Here is a 27,343-nt window from a genome sequence, read left to right as displayed (position 1 = left end):
GCAGGGAGTTACCCAGACCGCAACAAACACAGGATTGAATAGCGAAAAACATGGAGATGGAATGAAAACAGAAGACAGGGTTTGCGTAACCACAGTAGACTGACACTCCTCCTATGTGAATCAGAGATGGCGTTTTCTGCTTCAAGGAAAACAAGCAAAGGGAATATGTGCCTTGACGACTGTCCCATCTCAGGCCATTAGTGCAATAATTGGGTGTCAAAGCCAGTTCCTCAGAGTAAATTTCATTATCTAGTGCTTGAAAGTAGACTGTGCCAGACAGGATGCAGGAGGAAGTATCAGAGAGTCTGGTGCTGGGGAATGACATGACAGGAAATGGAGACCAATATTTATTTAGTTTTTAGTATTTTATGTTCATTATATGCCCCCACCCCTCCAGCATCATGGTGGGCTGTGGAAGGGGAGTTAAATGGAAGTTTACTACACTATTCTTTCTTTCTGTGGACGGATAGAGTCCTCAGAATGCTCACGCTGGTTAGATTGCAAACCTCCTGGGGTTCCCCTTTATCCTGAACAAAACCAAACCTTATCTCCGCTTTCCCCAGAGCTGCCTGTTTCCAGAGTCTTCCTGCAAGACATCCAATCCCTCTCCTGCTTTGGAGACTCTCCACCTTTCAGCCACCAGAGCTGGAGCTAGTGAGACCCAGCTGCTATGACTATCTGACTGCCAGGGTGAGTCAGCAGAGTAGCCCTGCATTTTCCTGCCGAGTCCTAGAACCTGCCATCCTGTCACATGCCCCTTAAACAACATCCGCACAGGTAGCTATTTTCTGCAAAATGCGTACACACTAAAGACGTACCTGAAGGGCCTTTTGCTCTTAGAGCTGGCAAAACTGATTGTAGCTCGGCTTCCAGAGGTGTGGGCCAGGAGTACAACACTCAACTTAATTTCTCAAAATGCTGGAAAGGTTGTTTTAAAGTGAGATGATTGAGAGGTAAAGAGAGGGAACCCACAGCAAGAACTACCTGGCAAAATGGCCTTTACGTTACTAAAAAAAAAAGAGAGAGAGAGACTGTGACAGGTTCGGTCACAGAGATCCCCTTGGGACTGTCATCTGATGTGCTGCAGTTAACTCTGAGCCTGTTTCTGGGCCTCAATTTCCTTGTCTTAATTCCATCTGCCTTTTGTGTTCATTTTCCTTCTCAGCAATCTGTGCACTTCTAGCTTCTTCTGAGCTTCACTCTCACTCATTTTGCTTACTTTTCTGTCCCTATTTCCCTTACCCAAAATAAGCAAACAGAAAATAACAAATCAGTAACCACTTTGTCTGTTCTCCAGCCACCACACTTAAAACTCACTTAAAATCACTACCAGCGTCTCGGAGCAATCAGCCGTGCACACATCCTGCCGACTACGCCACTGTGACGGGTTCGGTCAGAGAGATCCCTTGGGACTCTCACGTGACGTGCTGAGAAATTACCTCTGAGCCAGTTTCCCTGCCAGCTTGGAACTCCAGAACCCTGCTTTGTTGAGCCAGATATGCTAGCCTGCTGCAGCACAGACCCCGGGTCTGCGCCACACCCCCAAAGCTGCAGGCTTTAACTAAAAACAGCTCAGCAGTCACCTATCTCCAGCACCCAGACACCCAGTTCCCAATGGGATCCAAACCCCAAATCGTTTTACGCTGTATAAAGCTTATACAGAATAAATTCATAAATTGTCCTCCCTCTATAACACTAATAGAAAGAGATGCACAGCTGTTTGCTCTCCCAGGTATTAATCACTTACTCTGGGTTTATCAATAAACAAAAGTGATTTTATTAATTATAAAAAGTAGGATTTAAGTGGTTTCAAGTAATAACAGACAGAACAAAGTAAGTCACCAAGCAAAATAAAGCAAAAACACGCAAGTGTAATCCTAATACATTAAGAAACTGATTACAGGTAATATCTCACCCTCAGAGATGTTCCAATAAGCTTCTTTCACAGACTAGACTCCTTCCTGGTCTGGGCCCAATCCTTTCCCCTGGTACAGTCCTTGTTAGTTCCAGCAGACATCTCAGGTGGCAAGCAGGGGTTTTCTCATGACTGGCTGCCTCCTTTGTCCTGCTCCACCCCCTTTTATAGCTTTGGCACAAGGCAGGAATCTTTTGTCTCTCCTGGTCCCCACCCCTCCTTCTGAATGGAAAAGTACCAGATTTAAGATGGATTTCAGTATCATGTGACATGCTCACATGTCACTGTAAGACCCCCTAGTCTCCATTCCCCATGGGCTGGCCCACAGGTACACAGGAAGGTTTGTAGGTCAATAAACCATTTACAACCAATTGTCCTAGTCAATGGGAGCCATCACAATTCTAAACCACCATTAATGGCCCACACTTTGCATAATTACAATAGGACCTCAAAGTTATACTTCATATTTCTAGCTTCAGATACATGAATGATACGTGCATACAAGTAGGAGGAATATATTCAGTAGGTTATAACCTTTGTTATGATACCTTACAAGAGATCTTTTGCATAAAGCATATTCCAGTTACATCATATTCACACTCATAAGCATATTTCCATAAAACACATGGCGTGCAACGTCACAGAGACTATTGTTGAGCGAATGATGGACAGAAGAATAGAGTGTGTTCAGTGTGGGGCAATCCGCATGGACAGCCAGAACTCTAATTTCATGAAGGAAGTTCCAGGCATGGTTTGAGGCCTGGGTGCATGCAGAATTCTGGCCAGGGCCCAGTGAAACGGTGGAGGGATTACACTGCCTCACAGTGAGAGACCAACCACTCAGGGCTTGTACTCGCTACCACTTATGTCGGTATAACTTATGTCACTCGGGGTGGGCGTAAACCACCCCCCTGAATGACGTAAGTGAGACCGACCCAAGTGCTGGGGTGGATAGCATTATGTTGGCGGGAGAGCCCAAAGCAGGCAGTGAACATTATAGCATGAACTGAATCATAGAGACAAGAGGCATAGCAGAATGGAGAACATAGGCTCACTTGTGTAAAGGAGCCAGCCTGTCCTCCTTATTAGGCATTTGTGTCTTTCATGTCAGGGGCCGCAGAGTGTTCTCGGTTTGTGGATAATAATGCATTAGCCCTTGATGACTCCTTCAGTTCTGCTGTGCGTTGTCACATCAGCATGTCTGCCAAGTACTCCCCCTCCTCAGGAAGCTGGGCTTCATATAGCGCGCATCTCCTGTAGCCGCTTTTGAAGCCAAAGCGCTCCTGTCGTTTCAGGTGCTTTTCTCCAGGATGCATCCTTGCCCTCCCAGGCCGCCAAGTCCAGATTTCGATTTGCAGGCCTGTAGTCCTAAAATGGCCAGGCGGATTTAATTTCAGTGTGAGAAAGATTCCTTCTGCCCTCAGCTCTTCAGGGTCACAGTTCAGCCTGGAGTAAATAGTGACATCCTAGATAAAATCCTCTAAAAAGAGGAAGACCTACAGGAGAGGCTAATGCCAGCTAAATGGGGATGGTGTAACACGTGGGCAGCCTAGCGTGCCGTCATTACCGTACCCTAACAGGATTTGTAAGTAAACTCTGGGAGAGGAGCTTTGCAGTTATTTAGCATGCTGAACTGCAGGTTTTCAAGGCTGCATTCGCACCCTGTGCGCTCTCTATAGAAACCTGGCTCAGTACTGTCGGTAATTGTGTTCATTTGTGCCTGGTGCCTACGTCCTTTTTAATATAATCGCAACAAGCTGTGGATTCTTTGCATTTTCAAAAATATATTCCCTGAAAATTTTCCAAATGAGCTGTTATTTCACCAGCTCAGTGCAGTCATTTATTGGCCACCAAGGGAAAGGTGGTCTTCTTTCTGGGATGTAGCTCTCCTGTTTGTCTGAAATGGCAATGTGCTATTGTGCTCTGCAAGCTACTCTGTTTTTTTTCTTAGTCAGCTGCAGTCCATTGATTAGATCTGTCTCCTTGTGATTCAGACTGCACTGCAGTAGTTCCAGTGCCTTGCTGAAGATACTATATACATGTGCGAGTGACGGTCTGCCTATGGCAGAAGGAAAACATTTTAGGCAGAATGGTACTTAGCCTCTTTAGGTGAACATGGTCAGTATTGCAGGACAGGGTAACAAAGAAGAGTTTAATTTTCTGACATTAGTTTTCCGTCTAAATCTATGCTTGCACTTTGGTGCAAACTGTTAAGAGCCTTTTGTTACTGCAGTGAAAAGCAGACTAGAAATGCACCTAGGTAAAGAAGAAATGGTATTTCCTACAACTGGAGCAGATTTTCTTTCACTTGGAAAGAATGAACTGTGGAGAAAGACTGTGCATAGAATAGATTGTATCCTCCCTGAGACCTGAAATGCTTAAATCCAAGCCCAGTGGGTTTGTGCTGCCCACCTTTCACCTGGGACCTGTCATAGGTAAAAGAGTTAGGTCAGACGTCAGTATTAGTGATTGTTTTGTAGTAGCGTCAGTCAGACTCGGGGGGGACCCTAGTTTTTGCTAGGTACTGCACCTGACACTCATAAAAGACACTGTCCCTGCCCTGAGAACTTCACAGTCCAAAGAAATGAAAACAGACAAAGGGCACAGGAAAGGGATGCAAAATCCAGGCACAATGCAGGGAGCGATGGGCACGGGATTTGGTAGTTTCAGGACTTTTTCAAAAAAAGTTTGTATTCATACTATAAAAGCGTAGGATTTTGTGGGGGAGTGGGTAGGTACTAGAAATGACGTGGAGGAGAAGAGGAGATTGTTATTGTCTTATCTGTAACAAAGGTGAATAACTGGACACCTGGCAATTATAAAACTCTACCTCGGAGGGGACAAGTTAAAGCAGCTGAGGACAGCAGTGTGGGGGAGTTGAATAGTGCACGTACAGCTACAGCAGTAAGCCCAAACCGATGTAAATAAACATTGTATTCTCACCAAGGTTACGTTCATAGCAAGATGTGTTTGGTTTGTACCCTGCTGCTGTCGGATACATCACAGCTTCCATGTCACCATGAGTCTAAATGGTAGATTGTGAATCGTGCTGGAGAACTTGGAGGGTAAGCTAAATTGGGGCAGGAGTTGTCTTTTTGTTCTGTGTTTGTACAATGCCTAGAACAGTGGGGTCCTGGATGCTACTGCACCACACTACGACAACCTAAGTAGATTCATGACATTCACTTCCAGGTGATTTTATTGAATCAAATGCAATAATATCTCCCTGCGTCAAATTTGTCACAGAGCTTATTGAATTGTTTATTAGTGCTGATTTATAAAGTAAGCCCATATCTGCGATCTTACACGCTTTTAAAACAGACAACACAGTAATTCACAGTCTATGTACCATATAATGGACAGTGCAAACAAGCTGTCATGTTTGTCCTCGTTATGGTGAACCCTTAACAATCCCTTCTACGGCCACACTCTGACCTTCAACATACTCCCATCCCAACCCCGGTGCAGAGCCCCAAGGCCACAAGTGTATGGCACTAGCCAGCCTGTAGTCACAAGGAGGGAGGAGATAGGGCCTGTGGCCCAGCGAGATGGTGGGGCCTGGAAGTGGCTCATGTGACCTGGTGAAGGGCAAGGCAGCAGCTGGCAGTGTGGAGGGGTTTTCAGCAGCGGGGGAGCAGAGCTGGGGTTTGGGTCGGGTGTGGAAGAGAGAGTAGATTTGTCTGTGGGAGCGGGAGGGGCCCCAGAGGGTTGATTTAGTCAATTTATTTTATTTCATTTAAGTGGGAGAATCAGAAACACTTGCCTCAGGGAGGGCAGGACTGAAGCTCCCACCACAACACTTTGGGCATCAGCCACCGCTGCTCTGCGTTTTATGCCTTGTGTTAGAAACAGCGAGTGAGGAGAAGCTGGTCTCGGGAGAGACCCCAGTCCCTCTGGCGGAGAGCTCATGGTGCTTGACAGGCAGTTCACAAATTATGGGTCCTTGTCCCAAAGGGCTGGCTATGTCAGTGAGCCCCCACACAGCCAGGGGAGACACTCCTGTCAGTGCTGGGGAGTGAGCATGGGGGCTGACAGCAGCAGCTGAGGAGGGGATGCGTGCATTGGGAGGGACGCAATATTGCTTTGATTTTTAATTCATTTCTATTTAATTTTTCTCCATTTTGTGTTTTTTTTATCATGGTTTTCTTTGGGTTTCTCTCTGTTTTACAGTTCTTTTGGGCTCTTCTTTTGAGGCTGTGTTTGATGCGTTGGCTTCCCATCCGCTGCTCGTAACCATCTCTGCCATGAGTTGTGAGTGAGCCATCACCATGCTTCTGGGTTTCATTTTGTTTTATGCTTTCGTTGTTGATGGAGTTCAGAATTAAGTCTGTTTTTGTTTTCCCTTCATGATATGTTTGTGTTTTTCAGCAGGATTGTGAGATCCACCTAATCTGATGCAGAAGCCCAAGGCTCTTGGGGTTTTGGCCCCAGGAGTGCTTGGGCACTTTGGGGGTTCCAGTCTCAGGGACCTGGTTGTCACTCTTGGGGGTCTGGTGTCAGGGGCAGGGCTTTTCCTCCTGGGTATTGTTGCATTTTGAGTCTGGTTTTCCGTATTCATTCCTTCCCAACTCCACATGAGGATAAAAGATGCTGCTGTCGTCAAGGGTTGTACAAAACACTGCCGTTTAAAAGGGACATCGCTAAATCTCACGGGACAGAGAGTTTGTCTCTGATGGGGCCTTCAGCACAACCGCAGCAGAGACTAGGAGATCAGTGCCCCTCACCCCAGGTCACCAGGGCAGCCTGCCTGTCACACGGATCGAAATTGGAAGTTCCGATTATTGAGTTTAAGTTGCTTTATTTACTTGTTTGTTTAGTTGAGCTTCACTTCCTGTCCCACCTTTTGCGGTAAGCCCTTACAACCAGGACCTATTGCCAACCACTGCCAGAGAGCTGTGGGACTCCTCGGTTCTCCAGGGGCCCTGTCCATGTTTCCCTGGAAATCCCTTCTGGGTTTCCATCCCGTGTACACACTTTGGAGGAGAAAGGTTCTCCTTGTTTAGTCTGAAGTGTAAATATCAGAATTTAGTAACATCTGCAAAAAGCTCCTGTCACAAGTGAAGAGAAGTCACCATTTCACAGAGGTCGTTGGATAATCTGAGATCCCACTTCCAAGTCCTGTTAATTATTTTTCTCTAAAATAAAACTGTGCCCTGCCTTTTCCAGCAGATGACACCCCCACCTTGTATTCGCTACATTAAAACCTTATTTCCCTGCCTTGAGATTGGCTTTACAGATCTCTACTCCTGGAGTTCCTTGTTGAATTGTAGCTGACCAGTACCTAAAGAAGTCAGATGTGAGGAGTGTCCATCACAGACCACCATAGCTTGGGGCTTTTGTCTGGGATTGTAGCTTACCTCCCTGTTCAAGCCCTGGGGCCTTTATCAGTAAGAACCTCTCTCCAGGTGCTTCCCCTTGAATGTACTTTGGCAGAGGGTGTTGGGTGCACGCCATCTCCCCACCATGCAGCTTCAGTTTTGACTTCATTGACCCCAGATTTGGCTCAGGTAGGAACATCTTCCTCAATGCCATCAGAGGAGCTGGAAAAGAGTTTCCTGGCACTGTCTGGCATTGCGAAGGGGCTGGAGATACTCTACCAGGCCTGGGGACTTTGAGGCGGCTTCTCACCTCTACTAGAAGCAATACAGCTCAAGGGCTTAGCGCGGTGTCAGTGAATTCTGCGTGTACCTCGTCCACTTGGCTATTCTCAATGCACAGAGATGAACACCTATCCAATAGACTAGGATCATTCCCCTGTAGGGTACGAATCTAATACAGTCCCCCAAAATAAAGCTCCTTATAAACAAAGCATACTTCACATGCTGTACATTTCCTCTGGGTGCTTTGTATTTTTATTGTTAAGGCTGCGAGTTTATCACAGAGGTCACGGATTCTGTGACTTTCCAGGACCTCCGTGACTTCTGCAACAGCCGGTGTGGCTGGTTCCAGGGCTGCCCGAGCAGCTCAGGCACCCTCTGGGCCAGCCACATCAGCCACTGCTGGGGCAGTCTTGGGTCACCGTGCCTCCCCTCCCCCAGCAGCAGTAGGAGTTTGGGTGGGGGAGCTCTGGGCTGGGGGTTGGGGAGCAGGAGGGGGTGAGGGCTCTGGTCTGTGCTTACCTAGGGGGGGCTCCCCTGAAGTGGCGACATGTCCCTCCCTCAGCTCCTAGGCAGAAGCTGCGTGCTGCCTCTGTCCACAGGCACTGCCCCTACAGCTCCCATTGGCCACGGTTCCCGGCCAATGGGAGCTGGGGAGCCGGCGCTTGGGGCAGAGGCAGAGCGCAGGGCCATCTGGCCACGCCTCCACCTAGAATCTGAGGGAGGGACACATATTGATGCTTCTGGGGAGCCATGAGGAGCCAGGTTAGGGTAGGGAGCCTGCCAGCCCCGCCAAACTCCCCCAGCACCTGTGCGGGTCCCGGGCCGCCCGCCGCCACCTGCACCCCCTCAGCACAAATGGGTGTCCCGGGCTGCTCCCCCTAGAGCAGTGATTCTCAAACTGGGGGCTGGGACCCCTGAGGGAGTCGTGAGGTTATTACATGGGGGGTCACGAGCTGTCAGCCTCCACCCCAAAGCCCGCTTGCCTCCAGCATTTATAATGGTCTTAAATATATTAAACAGTGTGTTTAATTTATTAGGGGGGTCACACTCAGAGACTTGCTGTGTGAAAGGGGTTGCCAGGAAAAAAGTTTGAGACCCACTGCCCTAGAGCACCCGAGGCACCCCTGGGCTGCCCCTCCCCCAAGATTTAGTCAGGCTTGTATAATACAAGTCATGAACAGGTTATGGGCCGTGAGTTTTTGTTTACTGCCCATGACCTATCCATGACTTTTACTAAAAATACCCGTGACTAAAATCTAGTCTTATTTATTGTCTGTACTCTGGCAGTTGTCCCCAATGCGCTAGGCATGTCTACACAAGGAGAAAGACACATCCTTTGACCTGAACAACAGAATGTATAGAAATCCTAAAGTTTACAAAATGAATCAAATATTTATAATTTAAATCAGATTTTTATTTATTTGCTAGTTCTTTACTGTCTTCTCATTTGATAGTTTTAAATGGCTGAAGTGGACATTTTGTGCTTTTGTCTTCAATTAGAATTTCCTAATTGTTTGTAGCATTTCAGATTTTACATGGAATTTTTTTCTACTAAGAAATTTCACACTTAAAAAAATACACACTTAAAAAAAGTGACGCCCTAGGGCTTTTTTAACGTCTTTTGTATCTGAAACACAAAATTGATAAGCAAATGGCCTGTGGTATTTTTGCAAGCACCACCTTCTGATCCCTCGAATATCCACAAGTCAAAAAAAACGAAAGGCTTTGACTAGACCATATTCTTCCTTCAGGGTTTGCAACTGATGGCCATTTCCTGAATAAAGTGTTTCAAGAGGAGAAAACCATGTGTTTTCATAACCTGTCTGGAGAGCACATGTATCCTGAGTACAGATGGGAGGTGTGACATTCATAGCAAACCTATTGTATATGGGACAGCAACTACTGAGGGAGGGACTTTTTGTGTGTGACAAGCTAGACATCTCCAGTTACTTCTGTTCTTCCAAACATCTGACCACAATTGCTAGTGATACAATCAAAATATGTGAGAGAACACTGAGTGCCAGGCCACTGATTTTGTGATACACAATGCAGCCAATGAGGCTAAGAGGAGAAGGGGAGCCTTGCAAGAAAAAGATGACCTTGGTGAGTAAAGTCTGGCTGTTCTGCACATACTGTGCAATTCCTGCTAGAAGACTTGGAAGGAAAGACTGGCAAGGACCATAGTATTGAAGGCCAGTCTGATCCTGCGATGTGATGCGTGAGTCTGGATCCCTGTACCAGTGTGGAGCTCCATTGACTTCTGTAGGGCTCAGGGGGTTAGCCATGTGGGTTCAGTTGCAGGAGCAGGGGCTGTGTGATGAGTTCTTGCCCAATAACCACTTTGCAAAGACAAGCATAGAGATCGCCGTGTATTTGTGATGCCTCGAGAAGAAAAGTGGAATCTGCATTTGCAGATTGCCTAGAAGCTCGTTTCAGAATGGCCCAAATTAATGAAAATCTGTGAAGAGCAGAGACATGATATAGACTCTGTTTCCCAGAAAGTAACAAATATTGGCCTGAAGAGGTTTGCTGAGAAATTGCTCCAGATATTGAAGGCAGCATTGTTGGGACTTGATTCTGAACAGATTCAACAAATTCAGCCATAGCTGATGAAGTGTGAAAGAAGACAGAAAAATATCTTGTGCTGAACTGCAATGAGATAACTGCAGAATGCATATTCGGAAAGCATTATGACTTGTAAAGCATGAAAGCACAGGTTTAACACCATATCACTTTCCAGCTTATGAAATATTCCCGTGTGTGCCAGCTTCCACTCACAATTTAGGAATCAACACTTGCTCTTGAATACGTAGAAGAGGCTTATGCTGGTAGTTGAGTTCCAGCTACAGTAATTCAACCGCAGGCCAAATCTACATTTCAGAAAGTCATGTTCTCCAATGAAGTACTGAAAAATGTAACAGCCGCTCACTGGGGGAGGTCTCAAGTAAATACTCTGGGAGGAACAAGGCTGGATCATGAAAGCAGCATCACAGCTGTTAATTGCTACAGCTTCTTTTGTTGGTGCTGAATGAGTATTTTCATCACTCGGGCTGGTGTGCTCCAGGATTACAAACCTCAGGGAACAGGTGATGCATCCATGTTGGTTTTCCTTCTCAAGCATTTTAATTCTGAAAGCCTTGAAATCACCCTCAGTGAATTGGAATAATGGGACTCAGGGGCATAATAGACTTGTGACTTTTGATCATGGATTTTAGTTATGGTTTCAAATGCCGCATTATACATTCAGTCTGGATAAATCAATAACACAGGGTTTGCGAGAATAGATGTATAAAAAAATTCACCGTTTTGAACTTTGATAATGTATTGAAAAGCTAGGCAGATACTCAGTGTTGACACTGAAGTAAATTTGTGGTGAGAAAAATCCAAATAGGCATTAAGAGAACATTTTAATATGAAAATACAATCTTAGGTCCTGATCCTGCAAGTACTTATACATATGCATAACTTTAAACATAGGAGCAAAGAGTCCTGTGGCACCTTATAGACTAACAGACGTATTGGAGCATAAGCTTTTGTGGGTAAATACCCACTTCGTCGGATGCATGTAGTGGAAATTTCCAGAGGCAGATATAAATATGCAAGCTTTCATGTATGAACTCCACTGAACTGCCCGTCAGCCAGTCCATCCCTGAGCCTTGAGGACTCCCACATTCTTCCCCTGCTTCAGGCCCCACTCGCACAGCTCTGCAATTCTAGCCCCTCTCCAGGCTGGCCAGGAGGACTGAATAGAATCCTCTTCAGACCAGTCAGCACTGAAGGGAAGTTCGTATCGAGGTATGCAACTGAGTCCTCAGGGCCGACTGCTGCCTCCCAAGTGATGGGAGAATTGAACTGGCATCTCCTTGCACTGCGCTGCCAAGTGCTCTGACCTCTAAGCACCTGGGCCTGTCTGGAGTTTTTAGGGAGGGATTTTCAAAAGTGCTTGCCCTGGGCTGAACTCTGAGCCCATTTGGGCCATTGCCAACATCCCCCGGTCTAACTCTGCCTCTTGAAAATCCCACCCGTACCCATTATCTTTTTTACATCTGTGAAGCTCCCCATAATCACTTGCCATGTTTCATTATTCTACATAGAATAAGTTCAGAATGATCACGTCTTCCACAGGTGAAATTGTGCAGACATGAGAGATCTCTGGAAGCAGCACTCTCAGCCCCGTCAGCAGTGGGAATAACCTCCTGTGATGGATGCAAGGAGCAGTGCTGACTTGGTCTCAAGACAGCTGTATCCATCTTCTGGGGTGGGGAAGGGCACTTGAGGGGTGAGAGTAAAGAAAGGGAGAACAAAGGCTCCAAGGGGGACTCGGAGGAGCCTGGGAAAATAGGTGAACATTAGAAGGTTTTCCACTTGTTAAGTCTTAGCGTGTAGCTTCCATGTTGGTGCCTGTTCAGAGGTAGGGGAGAGGTTTTGACAGCACCTGCCTTGGGTGTGGGGAATAGGTAGGGAACTGGGAAGTTCTCAGACACCATGGAGATGGGAACTATACAAGTCCCTGGAGGGGTGAAATGAGCAGTTTGAGCACTGGAAGCAGGGCAGGACTGAGATATTAGAGATGAGTGTGACCTCGTGGGTCCAGTGCAGTCCATCGTGTGGGGGCCAGAGCAGGATGCTCTAGTGCATGACCCCATCACATGTTCCAGCGGGGCCTGCTTGTCTTCAGGAGATGCAGGAATCGGGCAGCTGGCAGGTAGCATTGGGTGGGGTCTAAGAGGGGTTTGCAGGAGGGTTGTGCATGGGAGGGGGGATTGGAGAGGATCCTGCAGGGAGGTAACAGGCAGGATCAGCATCTGCATCTATCCAGCGGCAGTATCAGAATAGCAAACCACTGGGCTGGCCCTCAGGCACTGCCTTGGATTTAGCTTACCCACACTGCCCCATTATCAGTTTGTACACAAAGGAAGGATTGCTTCTGGGCTCCTGCACTCGCTTTCTGCTCAAACTAAAATTTGGTTATGAAGGTACAAACCTGGATGATGCTGACAGCTTTGCTGCCCGGAGTGACTTTACTGATCACTGTCCCCTTAGCGCAGAAGGAGTTTTTCAGGGAAATGTAGGACTAAGGCACATGTTGTCTGTTTATATGGCCCCTTGATCACAGGGAAGGGCATTAAGAAGAGATCTGCAGCTTTCAGGTTTGTATGGCCCCAGGGTAGAGCTGGGAAGTCTTTAGGAATTTGCTGCACTCTGGCTTCTCCAACACCCTGCTTTGTTTCTGAGATTATTTATTGTCTCCCATCAGCCTCGCAATGTTGCTGGGTTTCGGGGAACAGTCCGCTATGCTTCCGTGAATGCACACAAAAACCGAGTGAGTATCTCCATTTCTTAGGGGTTAAAAGAGAAGGGTTTTTTCCACCCCTGCAGCCATGAAGGGTATGTCTACACTACAATAAAAGATCAGTGGCATGGTCATGGCTGGCCCGAGGCAGCTGACTCTGGCTGTGGGGCTCAAAATTGCAGTGCAGACATTTGGCTCAGGTTGGAGTGCAGACTTTGAAACCCCATGAGGGGGGTGTATGGCAGAGCCTGGACTCCAGCTCGAGCCCGACTGTCTACACAGCAATTTTTAGCCCTGCATCACGAACCTGAGCCAATTGACCTGGGCTCTGAGACTCGATGCTGTGGGCTTTTTATTGCCATGTAGACATAGAGTAGCTCTGTAGCTGCGGGAGGGGTCGGCTGATGTGAGTTGCTTGTTGCCTACAGCAAGCTGATGTGTCAAATAACTCCAGTGGAGGTGGAAGGCTATTGATTGTATGTGTAAAAATACGAGCTAGTCATTGGCTTTTCTCTAATCGCCTGTCTAATATGTGGCAGTTACCATATTTGTTGCTGCTATTAAGAAAAAATAAAATACAAAATACAAGAGAAACAGAAAGCCATGTCTCTGTGTGGCTCCTTGCCGTGGGCCCACCGCCCCAGGACCCTAGCAGCATGCTGGCCGTGGGAAGGCTGTAGCTCATGGCATCCTAGCCCTGGTGACATGGGTAACTCAGAACAAATCTTAGATTTTTTTTCCTCCGAAGAGGGATGTTACTTCTGCAAAATATTTGGCCTGTTTTTCCCCAGTCTCCCCAGATGTCTGGCCTTCCCCCTCTCATCCAATATTTGTAAATATGTAAGCAGTGTTTCCTGTCTGTATGGTAAAGTTCTTCTGATGCTTAGATTATGGAACTAAAGTTCCTGCCAGAAGAAAAGGTTTTATGAGCTCTGGCCCTTCACTCCCCTCTGCCCAATCTCATCCTTCCCTCCAGCCTTTTTGCATCCCAGGTGATGTGGCTTTTAGGAGGTGATTTGGAAATGCATATGTGTAATTACTGTAAGTGGTAAAACATTGATAGTCACTTTTAATCTTCACTGGGCTTCCCAGACAGCTAATTAGCCCCAACTGGTCGCCCTAAAAATAGTCAGATCAGTGTTACCCTCTCTTACAAATGAGGATGCTGACACCCGAGAGGCTAAGTGGCTAGCTCAAGGCCACATAAAGAGTCAGTGTCAGAAATGGGATTAGTAATCAGACTTCTAGGCCGGGAGGTGCATCGTGTTTTGCAGATCCCCAGCAAATGGCCTGCAGACGGCTGACGGTCGAGAGGCCCCAGTCTGGGAACTCCTGCACTAGAGCACGCTTCCCTCCAGACCTTTATTTCTAGATCCACTGCTAGTTTATATTGTGCGTGATGAGTAAGGCTAAGATTCAGTCATGGGTATTTTTACTAAAAGTCTTGGACAGGTCACGGGCAATAAACAAAAATTCACGGCCCGTGACCTGTTCATGACTTTTACTATAAATACCCCTGAGTAAATCTTAGCTGCTCTGGGGGCCCTCCGGGAGCCAATCGGTGGTCCCTGCTCTGGCGGTGGGGGCTGACTACCCCCGGCCACCAGCTGCTCCAAGGTCCCCTGGGCCACTGCTCCGAAGGCCTCCAGAATGGCCCCCGGGACTGCTGCTCCGGGGCTGCCCCTGGAATCGCTGCTGCTTTGGCGGCCTCCCCGGCCAGTCACATTGGCCACTGCTTGGGCGGTCCCGGGGCCAGCTGCCTGGGGCCACCCAAGCAACTGCCGGTGCAGCTGGCTCTGGGGCCACCCCAGTGGCTGGCTCTGGGGCCACCCCAGCAACAGCCGGTGCCAGCTGCTGGGGCGGCCCTGGGGTCAGCCGCACCGGCCGCTGTAGCTGCGGAAGTCATGGAATCCGTTACAGACTCGCAGCCGTAATGATGATAAGTGCTTCTAATGGTGGCCATTTTCAGCCCCCGGTGCTGAAAGCAGTGGGTAGGGATTTCTTTAGACAGTGAAGTTCCTTAGTGGTTAACATTTGAGTTCCTATCAAACACAGTATATTGATCCCCCTGGATTATAGTTATCCTCTAGGGAATTCTCCTCTCAATGCTTATTACAGCTGGCTGTGCTGGCTGTAGCTAAGTTTGCCTGACACATTCTATTACAAGATCCTGGTTCCAGTTATTTGTGCCTTTGCCAGACTAACTGTTTGGGCTGAAATTTTCCATGGCTGCCTCAGTTTGAGCTTTGGAGCAGGGACCTGAAATTTGGCAGAGCGGGCCTCCTGGGTGTCAGAAATGTGCCCTTTGCCATCCCTGTGCAGATCTGTCTAAATTTGGGCTCATTCAGGATGACTTGGTCCCAGGATGGCTGGTGCTCTGGGGGTGGATTAGGGCTGTGTCTGTCAGACCACTGTCCCACGTGTTGCAGAAGTTTGAAAGTGTGTGGTAAGTGGAGCAGTTGAATGCCACGCTGGACTCTCTCCCTGTTTTCTGGGTACACGCCTAGGGTCAGATTTACACGAGTGCTGAGCACTCTCAGCTGAAGTCATTGGGAGCAGTGCTTAAATATATAAAGTACTGTGCAATGCAAAATGTTCAGACCAATCAACCCTAGGCATCTCATACTGGGCACCCAAAATTAATGGGCACATTTGACAATTTTGGCTTTAAACCCCATGCCTCAGTTCCCCCTCTGTAAAATGAGGATAATCCTGCCTCACCTTCAGGGAGATGTGAGGATAAATGCATTAACCATTTGGGAAGCGCTTAGTTACTGTAGTAATGAGTATCGCAGACAAGCCCCTGAGGGAATTAATTCTGCATTCAGAGCAAGGTTTGAATAGTGTGGGGTGAACAAGGGTGGGATCCACACACTGAAGAATGGGGGAAAAAGAAGTATTGAACAGCTCCCCATGCAGTGAGCATCATGCATTCTGTGCACTGCCTGAGGCAGGGTCCTGTGAAAAAAATAGTCTATGATTGCGTAATTACATGCATATGCACAAGGGGTACACAAGTTAAGCTTGCATGGACAACCTTATTCCCTGAGGTCTGGGCGCTTGACTGTACAACCTGAATAATAGTTACCCTAGTTTCTGGAAGTGTCCTGAGAATGGAAGTGACACGTTCCGAGGGTGGTGTTCACTCCGCTTGACACGCCGTGGTGTCTCCGCACATGCGCCATCTCCCACACAGCAGAAAAGACGCAGTTTGGCTGTTAGGGCTTGGAGCCTCGTATTTGCTTTACTTTGTCTTCCTTTTCTCCAGGAGATGGGTCGACATGATGACCTGTGGTCCCTCTTTTACATGTTAGTGGAGTTTGCCGTGGGTCAGCTGCCATGGCGCAAGATCAAAGATAAGGTAGGAAACATGGTGACTAAGGTGTAGTGGGTGACGGGGGTAAACTCTGTCCAGCAGCTGTTCCGCTCTCCTTTCCTGCACCTCAGCACAGATCAGAGGCTGTTTTCCAGGGCTTTTCAGAAAGCAGTAGGCAGAGTCAAGCCCCTGGGCTGTTGCACTGAAACCTTGGGTCTAGGTGTCAGGAAGAACTTTCCGCCTGTCTCCAAGAGAGCGCACCCCCCACAGCTGCTGAGTAAACGAACATTTACATTGAATGCACGCTCCACCTCACTGCAGCAATGTTTGGAATACTCTTCAATCCTGTTCAAACCTAGGCTGCTAACTAGTAAATCTACCAGTGTATTCCCACAGCGCCTCCTGCCGCTTCCCTAGCTACGTGCGTGGGATGAAAGCTGCCTTGTAACATCAGCATCGCCAGTTCGGCTGTACTTTAGCGCACACAAAAATACTTCCTTCCCCCCCTCTGATCTCCTGTCGGAGATGATTTTCTCAGTCTGTAACGTGGCCTAAAATGCAGTGTGTGTCACCTGCATTGCTTCCGCGCTGGAAATGAATGGTGCCGTCTCAGCTTGTCTGCCTTCACAGACCACCTCAGCCCTGTCTGCTGGCCCATCGTGTCTGTCCTGTGTTGATGAACTGACTGGTTCCTTCCTGCCAGCCAGCTTCCCAGGAAGTGCTAAATGGGAGCGTTGGCCAGCAAGTCAGATCGAGTCCACGGGAGTAAAACAGACCATCCAGGTGTTCCTGAAAGATCCCCCTGGGGGAGGGAAGAGCCAGAGAGCAGATGCCCCTACTTCCAGGAGTCTCCACTGACGGGGCAGCTCCCAAGAGGTGTCCAAGCTTCCCTGCATCAGCAGATCAGCCTCACTTTGCTAGGGAGTGTGTGTAAGCCAGACCCTGAGGGCCCCCTGCAGATGGGCTACTGCTGAGGGGTTAGGAGGGTGCAGCCAGGAGAGCGATGGTGGGATCTGGTGTATTTCCCTTTCTACAGGAGCAAGTTGGCATGATCAAAGAGAAGTATGAACATCGAATGCTGCTAAAACACATGCCATCTGAATTCCACCTCTTCCTGGATCACATTGCGAACCTGGACTACTTCACCAAGCCCGATTATCAGGTAAGAGACTGGCCTTGTGGAGGGCCTGGTGCATGTCATTGGAGAGGGATGCTTTGATTTCACAGGTGGAGAGGCCATTCCTGCGAAGCCAGAGAGAGGCCGGGCCATAGGGTGGTTTGTCAGTTCCAAGTTCTTTCCTCTCTTCCCCCTCACCCCACCCCATCAAACAAAAAGCCCCGACCTCTGATGCAGACAGACCCATCGCTATGAACCTTGGTGGCATGAGAGTTGTTTGAACTTTCTCAGCAGTCTTTTAAAGGCAATTAAAACATCCCTTCTACATGGCATAGTTAGAGTCGAGCCCGTAGGGTGCATAATCACCCTGGAAATCACCCTCTTGGAAAATCCAGGTTATGTTCCTCAAGCAGCTGTGTCTGAGCTAAGCATGTTCACATGTCTGCTGCCAGTAGCTGGCTACTCTGCATATGCGTGTCTTCCTTCCGAGTCCCATGGGCCCGGCCTGCAGAATGAGCCCCACTGCACAATCCTGCCAGGCAGTTATGCACACATCTGGTCTGCAGGAGAGCTGAACTCCAGGTTCTAGGGATGCAGCAGCAAACCAGCTGCATGGTTTAATTTAAAACATGCACCCTTTCTTTTCGTAGCTTTTAAGACGTTTTAGGCAGCCAGTGGGGACAGGGACAGCTTTGGGAAGCAATGTCTGATGCTCTCTCTGTAACATTTATTTCCTGTTCTTGGCACCATTCTTAGAAAGTAAGGGAAAACTAATCTGTCGTTTAGGCCTTGGTTACATTGGAAAGTTGTATCAGTTTAACTTAAATCATTTTTGAAGCTTATTTAATTAAACCAAAGCAAACCCCTCGGTTTAGCTTAATCCTGTTCCCAACCAGCTTAACCTAAACCAGAAAAGGCCACTCGTTATGGAAATGAGCGCAGCCACACAGGGGATTGCACCAATTTAACTAAATTTGTTTAAATTCAGGTTAAATTGGTGCAACTTGCCCATGTGGACAGGGCCTTGTTGAAGTTTCCCAGATAGTGGCAGAGTGCAGGAGGCACCCTCTGTTAAGAGACTTGTCCGTCAGAAGTAATTTAGCAATGAGAAGTCCTGGTAACCTGAAATGGTTTGCAGATTTCCACAGAGCTTGTGATTATAGCTGCTTGAAAACCAAGAGTGGTTTCGTGGCACAGCTAGTCCTAAACCTCCAATTATATGAGTTCAGACAGCTATGCTTCTATCAGAAAAAAGAGAGGAAAGAAAGTGAGGAGAAGCTGTAGCCTGCTAGCATGGTGGAACAGGAGCCACTGAAAAGTCACATGCTGCATCAATAACACATACTGATGACAGCATTATGGCACAGCTCGGGAGTCCAGCTGTGAGAGAGGTGGTTGGAGTCTCCGTAGCAAAGCTACACAGAACTGGTGGAGATGTCCCAGGAAGCTGTGAAGGTTTCCTAAGTGACCGATGCAAGGGCATGGACTGGTGGACTGTAGAGATCCTTTCTAACGCCACTCTCCGTGACCTGGCACTTGTCCAGCTCCTCAGTCTGGCCATTTTTAATGCTTCCTACGTACAGCCCCTTCCATGTTCTGTCTTCATCAGAACTTTGTTCTGTCGATATTTACGAAGCACCTACCACCGACGTGCCGAGTGAGCTACCAGACTCGCGTCTGTGCTGCCTGCTTGCACGCTGCTTTCAGTCACGAAGAGTGCTCCATTCTGTGGCAGAAGCTGCAGAGGAATATTGCTAACGTGGCACTTCACCCCCATGTCCTCTTGGACCTACTGGCTTGTGTCAAGAAGGTCCCAGTAAGAGCTCCTCTCCGGTTAAGGTGAATTCGCATGCAATAAGCCTTGGTAGCATGGAGTGAAGGCAGCAGGTATTCAGCTCTGCCCTCCCCTCCAGAGGTGGGGATGCTAAATCCCTGAACTCCAACGGTGCAAAACCTCACCAACTTGACCCTGCTGCTCTGGTCCCTACCCTCAGGTGTCCCCTGGGGGACTGGCAGGACCTTACTCCTCCCTCAGCCTCGTTGCCCTGGGTATTCTGTGAGAAGCAGCAACAAGCCCTGCATAGAGCACAGCAGGGGTCGGTGGGCTGTGTGGATGGGGTGCAGAGCTGGAGCTGTGCTGGGCACAGAGAGGGTGGCAGGTCTGTTCAGGGGTACTGTGATGTCCCCAGTTGCTATTTCCATCCCCACAGGGGCAGAGTTAAGGGGGTGTGGTTGGTGCTGGCAGAGCCAGGGATTGAACCAAGTCCTCATCCAGAGTGTTAATCGCAGTCCATCCTGGCGCTCTGGCAGCGGGTGGGCTCCCCACACTGACCACAGACTGCTGAGCGCCCCCAGCCCCTGTAGTGTAATTGACTCACCCAGCACCAGGTGAGCAGGCTGCGGCAGAGCCCAGACCAAACCCCAGGTGTCCAGGCCTCCATCCATTGCCTTACAGAGACCATCCTTCCCCCTCCTGCAGCTACTGTCTCACTCCCTGCACTGAGCTGCCATCATGGGTGACTTCTTGCTAGGGCAATTCAGCATTGTGTCTCACCTGCTGTGGGCAGCAGAGTCAGCAACGTGCATTCAGCCCCCTTACTTCCATAGGCAGGGCAGCTGAGTGACTGCGCCTTGGGCTGCTGTATGGGAGACCTGGGGTCTCAGCCCAGCTCTGCCAGCAAGCGCATTTTCTTTTCGATGAGCTGAGAATGAGGGATTTTCCCCCTTGGAGGGTAGGGCTGAAGGTCTTGGTTAATATTAAGCGTACAGCAGTACTAACACCAGTCAGCGGAAGAGAAGACTTGCACTCATATCTGTCTAGCTCCTAGGCCAGGTCACTTTCCCCTAGGTGACTGGATAGGTTGTATGGCAGGGCTCTCTCTCAAGAGTCTGTATTCCGTGCTGGTGTTCCATGCATTGCTCCTCCGCAGCCCGCCATACCACTCCAGAGAATCACCTACAAAGTCCAGGAACTTTGGAATGATCAAGTTCTGGAGCTGTTCTTGCTGCTAGGCACTAGATCTCAGCTGGGGCATCCCCACGATATTAGTTTTATATGGGTCTTACCCATTATTTTCCCCTATCTCCGCTCAAAAAAGCATTATAAAAAGTTACAATTTGTAAAAAGGTCATGTTTGTCAGAGCTGTGTCTCATGAGATACTTTACCAAATGACCCCATATGTGCCCCATAAACTCCACCTGGGGCCCTAACTGGGCATTTCCATTTCCAGGCTGATCTGAGAGGGGACGTGGCTTTTAGAACAGGCTGAAAGTTCAGCTTTCACGAGATAGGCTGATAGAACCTTAGCTACGGTGCAGCTACGCGAAGCCCTGTGATACGGGAGAAAGAGGTGTCCACTGGAGCTGGTCAGAAGATTTTCATCAACAGTTTTCTGGCAGAAAATGTTTGACAAATGGAGAATTTTTAATAAAATCATTTCCTCTGTGAGTGGGGGAGGGAAGGTGGGCGAGAGAAATAAAAAAAAATAGTTTCCAAAAGACAATTCCAAAACACATTTCAAAATGTCAGAAATCCCCATGAAATGGAAATTGTGAGTTTGGACAAGCTCCGTGCTTCAGGCATTCTTTAAGGCAGCTGTCAGCTGTTACAGATCCTCTACCTCCCTCCTTGTTGCTACGTTTATTCTTCTAGCTGATCATGTCGGTGTTTGAGAACAGCATGAAGGAACGAGGCATTACTGAGAACGAGGCCTTCGACTGGGAAAAAGCTGGAACGGACATTTTATTGTCTACAAGCACCTCCACACCACCACAGCAGAACACCAGGCAGACAGCAGCCATGTTTGGGTGAGTGTTATGGTCACACCTGTCATGCTGTCAGCAGGTGCTGGGCCAAGGGAGAGTCACTGGAAGGGACGCTGGCCCTGATTGCCCTGGACAATAGGATTAGGTACAGAAGTGTTGTTCATTTTGCTGTAGAGATGAAGTGTGTGTAATACGGTGTGCCTAAGTCACTGGATCGCACCTGGATCCTGAGCATTTGTCTTCTTGTTGTCACCTTGTATGTTCTACTGGGAACGTTCCCCTGCTTACGCTTTTACATCAGGAGGGTGCTGCACATGACGTGGTGCACGGTCCCTGGTGCTCACCGGTGGGGTCCACGCGCCAGTGCGCGTTACACGGTCCCTGGTGCTCGCCGGCGGGGTCCGTGACCCTGGGGCAAAGAGCTATTTAGATATTTAAAAATGGCCTGGAAAAGCTCCTCTGACAGGAGATTGAAAAGATTGGAATTGCCTGTTTTAGCGAGGTGGTGAATCAGAGGGGCTGTGACAACAGTCGACAGAGCAATGAAGGGCTCAGAAAAGGGAGAGTGTGACGTTCTCTTCTCCCTGCCTCACAGCGTTAGGATAGGGGACAGTCAGTGAAATTGAAAGGTGGCAAATTCATGACGGATAAAAGGAAATGGTTTTTCACAGGATGTGTGATTAACCTCGAACTCCTCCTCACAGGAAGTCGCAGAGGCTGGAAGATTGTCAGATGATGAAAGAGAATCCAATCTCTTTCATCACCTGGGTGGCAAGAGTATCTAGCGTTCTAACAGCGAGTGCTAACACATTCTGGCAGGGATATTAAATCTTGTATTCCAGGGTTTAAACCAATCTCTACCTGTTAGAGATCAGGATAAAACCTAATGTGGGGGTAGATTAACCCACATCTGCCTCTTCAGGATTCCTTCGCCTTCTGCTGGATCATCGGTAGCGACCCACGTCCAAGATAGGAGACTGGAGTAGGGGACCCTGAGTCGGTCCCGTCTGACACTTGCGTGGAATAGACATATGCGGGTGGGATGTTTAGAATCTTCTGAGTGGTTTAGCAGCACAATCCAAGGGGAGGCAACTGGAATTTTCTCTGAAGTCGCCTAGGTGCTTGTGAGAGTCCTGGCATAAATGGATGATGGGCATGTGCTCTTTCCCACTGGGTAGGACAACATGGGTAAAGTTTATGGAGCCCTGTCGGCTTAGGGCTAGGTGGACTCTTCCTCTACAGCCGGCTATTCCCTAATTGTCCAGCACCTTCTCTGAAGCAGGGGTTGTCAGCCTGGAGGTCTGTGGGACGCCCTTCCTTTGTTTGTGGCTAGAGGGGAAGAGGTTTGTGAACTTGTTGGGGCATGGGCTGCTGGCCTGGGAAAGGTTGCGACCCCTGATGCAGTTAGCCTGGCAGCTCCTACATATGGCGGGGGTGCTGAGGCAGGTCCATGGTGCAGGATATATAAGGGTCCTGGTTCTCTATGTGATCAGTATTGTTGTCCTGTCTTGATGTCCCCCTTAGGGTGGTTAACGTCACTCCAGTTCCTGGGGATTTGCTGCGTGAGAACACTGAAGATGTCCTGCAGGGTGAACACTTGAGCGACCAAGAGAATGCTCCTCCGATCCTGCCAGGCCGGCCAGTGGAAGGGCTGGGCCAGCCTCCTAACATTGCCTTCAACGAGACCGAGGTTTGGGAAGAGACAGATGTGAACCGCAACAAACTCAGGATCAGCATCAGCAAAGTAAGGAACCTTCCTCTTGTCTGGCAGTGAGGTGTGCGTGCCCAACTCAGGCCGTAGATTTAAAACCAGAAGGGACCATTGTGACCATCTGTATAACACAGGCCAGAGAACCTCACCCAGTGTCTGCTGCGCTGAGGGAATTTTTTCTTCTTGCTACAGGAGTGATGCTGTCCAGCTCAAAAACTTGTGGTTGAACTAATGTGTGTCTTTGAGCCATCCCAGCTCAATATAAGGACTCTAAGCTTTGGAAGATTTGCCCCATCCCTTGGGAAGCTGCTTTAGTATGACACATCTTCTTCCTATGTAGGTACTTATAAACCAAGATCAAATCTCCTCTTTATCTTCTCTTGGATAAGGTACAAGGCTTGAGCTCCATAAGTTTCTCACTGCTAGGCAGGTTTTCCACACCTCAAATCTTCCTTGTAGCTCCTCTCTGAATTGCACTTCGAATTTTTCAGCATCCCTTTTGATGTGTGGAAACCGGAAATGGGCACTGTTTCTGGCAATGGTCTCACCAGTGACTTATACGGAGGTAATATCGCCTCCCTACTTGCACCCAATATTTCTTCATGTTAGCCTTATGCCACAGCATTGCACTGGGAACTCATGTCCACTTGGTTTTCCCCAGGATCCCGAAGACCTTTAATCACTGCTTCCCCAGACAGAGCCCCTATCCAGTAAATGTGACCTGCATTCACTGCTTCTAGATGAGTGACCTCAAATTTGGTTGTTTAAAAACACTTATTACTTGATAGCTGCCATCTCATAGATTCATAGATATTAAGGTCAGAAGGGACCATTATGATCATCTAGTCCAACCTCCTGCACCATGCAGGCCACAGAATCTCACCCACCCACTCCTGCGATAAACCTCTCACCTATGTCTGAGCTATTGAAGTCCTCAAATCATGGTTTAAAGACTTCAAGGAGCAGAGAATCCTCCAGCAAGTGATTCGTGCCCCATGCACAGAGGAAGGTGAAAAACCTCCAGGGCCTCTTCCCATCTGCCCTGGAGGAAAATTCCTTCCCAACCCCAAATATGGCGATCAGCTAAACCTTGAGCATATGGGCAAGATTCACCAGCCAGATACCCAGGAAAGAATTCTCTGTAGTAACTCAGATCCCACCCCATCTCATCAAGTGGTCCAGATCACTCTGTGTCAGTGACCTGTTCCCATCATGATTTACTAACCCACCAATCTTTCGTCATCTGTTCATCACCAAGGTTTTTATATTTTCTTCCAGATCATTAATAAAAATGCCAAATATTTTTGGATCAAGGACCAAGAACTGCAGGACCCCACTAGAAACACTCTCATTGGATGATGATTCCACATTAAGAGTTAGGTTTGAGACCTGTCAGCCAGTTTGAAACCCATTTCACATGTGCCATACTGATTTTTAGTGCTAATTTTTTAATCGGAGCGTCATGTGGTACTAAGTCCAAGTGTATAACATCAAAATGGTTATCTTTATCAACTGGACTTGTGATCTTGTCAAAGAATGTTATCAAGTTCATTTGACAAGTCCTATTTTCCATGAAGGCCTGTTGATTGACATGGACTATATTCCCATCCTTTAGGTCTTTGTGGATTGAGACTTATATCAACCTTTTCATGGCTCTGACTGGAATCAGTGGCAGGCTAACCACCCTGTCGCTACCCGGGTCATTCCGTGCATGCCTTTTATATATTGGCGTGGCATTAGCATTCTTCCAGGCCTCTGGAGATACTTAGTATTCCAGGATTTATTAAAAATTAACATCACTAGTCTGGAGAGCATCACAGCCAACTCATTTTAAACTCTTGGATGCAAGTATTGTATGCTGGCATGTTCCCTTTAGAGACTGGTGTGTAGCAGAGACAGGATCATACACTAGAATGGGGAAGCTTTGTTTCCATCCTGTCTTACATTCTTACTTCCATGTTGTGGAAACCATATTCCGCAAAAATCGGTAACTCCTGGTTCTAAAAGTCACCTCAGCTTTTTCTGTTCTTGAGAGCCACCAAATATACTGCAGCTTCTCCTTCAGGCCTGAGATACCCCTTAGAGACCCTGGCACAGAAAATCCACTTGGTGGTTTTCCTTGCGGGTGCTCATTTTGGCTCAGGCAGGAGTTATGTCGTATTGTTAGTGTTGGAGCAAGTGCTGCCAGTCTCATTTCCCTCTCTGGTCTGCTCCAGTTGGCAGCCATAGACATTCCTTCCCAATGGTTTCTTTTACTCGTCACTCTCTGTATTCCCCCTGGATGGTACATACAAGGTACTGGGCCTGGGAAACTCGGCTTCCCCATCATGCCAGTCTGGTTTCCTTCAGAGATAGATGTGAGTTACACCAGGAGCCTTCATGTCAGAGAGGGCATTCAGACCTCCTTTCTGCACAGTATTGGTCCATCTTGACAGTGCTGAATGCCAGGGCACTGGTGAGCTATGCCATAAGGTCACCCACAGATAAGAGAGGTCTCTTCAGGAGCCACAGTCTGACCAGGGTGACCCTCCCTCTGTTTGAGAGGCTGTAGCTATATGCTGCATGTTTTCAGATAAAAGGACACCGCAGCAGAGCTGCAGCGAATCCCGCTTGGCAGATGAGTCCTGGTCAGCCCCCGGGCCGGAGGAGCTGCTGCCGCTCCGTATAAGGAAGCTCCCTGCTCTGTGTACCTGCTTCCAGCCTCAGTCCCAGCCTTCTGTGCTGCTTCAGCACCAGACTGACCGCTGAAAGCTCTCCTTTCTCCATCGCTGGCCTGCATCACTGCTGACCCCACCACCGTGCTCTTGGGCACCCTGTCCTGCAGTCCTGGGGCTGCTCGGACTTCCCACTCTTGTCCCCCCCCAGTTCAGGCAGCAGCCAGACCGTGCCACTGTTCTCCACATCTCTCAGATCCAACCCTTTCTCTCTCTCCCAGCCAGACCCGCTGCAGCTCCCCGCTTCACTACTGCAGCCACCTGCCTCTGGCCTCCCTGCTCCCTTCCAGTCTGCAAAACCCTGGGCTGAGATCTGCTTCCCGGCTGGCCGTTACTCTGACCAAAGCCTCCCATTGGCCTCGCTTTCTCTGCTGCATCAGGCTCGTTGGCCTACAGCCCTTCACTACTCTGCCCCTCTCTAATTATCTGCTCTTGTGTCCACTTCCCTGCACCAGCCAAGGATGCCAGTGCTCTGCTTCTCTCACAAACACCTTCACGCGTTCTACCTTGCCGCCCCTCGTGCAGAGAGCTGCCTCGTGGGCTAGTCCACGAAATCACTGCCCTCTCCTCCAGACCTACTTCTCCTGTGATCACTGCAGGAAATTGCCAGCTGATCCTGGGCAAATGCTCAGCAGGGATGGCGGGTTTGTTATTTGGCTATTCGTTTCACGCACCGTCTAAATGATTTCTATCCCATGGCATATGCCCATGGTCAGTCCTGGCTCTGCACACAGAGTTTGTACCACTATGTCTCTTAGGGAGCTGATTTGTCACTGATGGGGTATACCAGTCCCACCTCAACTGTGGATGCAGTTATGCCGCTAAAAAGGTGCCTTATCCCGATCTGGCTTATTCCCATTCCTCTACAGAAATAGCGACACCATGTATAAAACATCATTACCCAGGGTAGCTGCATCCACTCTAGGTGGGGCATTATCTGCTGGACAGTTAGAGTAGTACGACCTTCATACTACTCTTGTCCTCCCTCCCCAGTTCCCTCCTGCTTGTTACACTCACGTCTTGTGTCGATGGTAAATTCTGTGGGGCAGGGACCATCTCCTGCTGCCAACACAACAGCGCCCAGGTCAGGCATGGGCCCTGAGCACTGCCAGAAGACCAGGGACTACATAACACCCAGCCCCTGCCAGAAAATCAGCCCTGGCACAGGAGCAGGCTCTGGGCAGCCACGCCGGGGTCCAGAGCAGGCTGTGTGACAGAGATGATTCTCCCTTGCCCACCTCCACTCCCTTAGCTGCTGCAAGAGGTTGTTTTTAAAAGCAAGTTCACCCCAAACACACAAATAGATTAGGTTGAGGAGGTAAATGAAGCTCAGCCAGAAAAGACCCTCTTCTTCTGAAGTAAGAAGGTCCACACACGGTGTTATTCCAGTACAGCTGTTCTGCTTTAGATTCACACCCTTCCTTCATGTGGAATAGCTTCCATGTGTGGACAAGCCCCTACGTTCCTCTGAGCACAGCTAGCACAGGCCATGAGAGGACAGCTGGGACTGTATTGTTCTGGAAGGAAGAGACAGGAGAGATTCAAACCCAGAGCGAGCGTCCCAGCTGGTGGGCCGTGCTGGGTTCTCCCCCGTGTCTGCCATCAGATCCTTGACGTTCTCTGTGTTTTCCCCCATACAGACCCAGTGCATGGTGGAAGAGGAACAAAGAAGTGGTGTCTGCCCTAGCTCCCCTATACGGGCGCCTCCAGACTCCCCTACCACTCAAGTGCGCTCTCTGAGATACCGTCGTGTGAACAGCCCTGAGTCGGAGCGCCTTTCCACTGCCGATGGCAAAGCAGATCTCCACGAGAGAAGGTTTGCTCACACACCACAGCATCCCTTTCTGCTTTGCCCTGGGAAACGAAGGGCAAGCAAGCCCGGTGGCCTCCTGCCCTGCAAGGGGTGTGGCT

The 27,343-nt window shown here is 48.7% G+C and overlaps 1 protein-coding gene across 7 annotated transcripts in view; it reads left to right on the top strand.

Annotated features, from left to right (window-relative positions):
* The window catches only part of TTBK1 (tau tubulin kinase 1), a 154,203-nt gene that overhangs the window by 77,881 nt on the left and 48,979 nt on the right, over positions 1–27,343 (top strand). For 4 of the 7 annotated variants that reach the window (XM_043544146.1, XM_043544147.1, XM_037896264.2 and 1 more), the window contains 6 exons: positions 12,773–12,838; positions 16,077–16,169; positions 17,161–17,286; positions 20,895–21,049; positions 22,532–22,751; positions 27,073–27,248. In XM_043544146.1, coding sequence (XP_043400081.1) covers positions 12,773–12,838; positions 16,077–16,169; positions 17,161–17,286; positions 20,895–21,049; positions 22,532–22,751; positions 27,073–27,248 — 836 coding nt within the window. Of the gene's footprint in view, positions 1–6,085; positions 6,167–8,624; positions 10,602–12,772; positions 12,839–16,076; positions 16,170–17,160; positions 17,287–20,894; positions 21,050–22,531; positions 22,752–27,072; positions 27,249–27,343 lie in introns of those variants that run through there. The other 3 variants (XM_037896265.2, XM_043544150.1, XM_043544148.1) reach the window with 3 other exon arrangements.

The sequence above is a fragment of the Chelonia mydas genome, chromosome 3, assembly GCF_015237465.2.
Source record: "Chelonia mydas isolate rCheMyd1 chromosome 3, rCheMyd1.pri.v2, whole genome shotgun sequence".
Taxonomy (NCBI): domain Eukaryota; kingdom Metazoa; phylum Chordata; order Testudines; family Cheloniidae; genus Chelonia; species Chelonia mydas.
The sequence above is the reverse complement of the archived record's forward strand: the minus strand, read 5'-3'. Positions and strand labels throughout refer to the sequence as shown.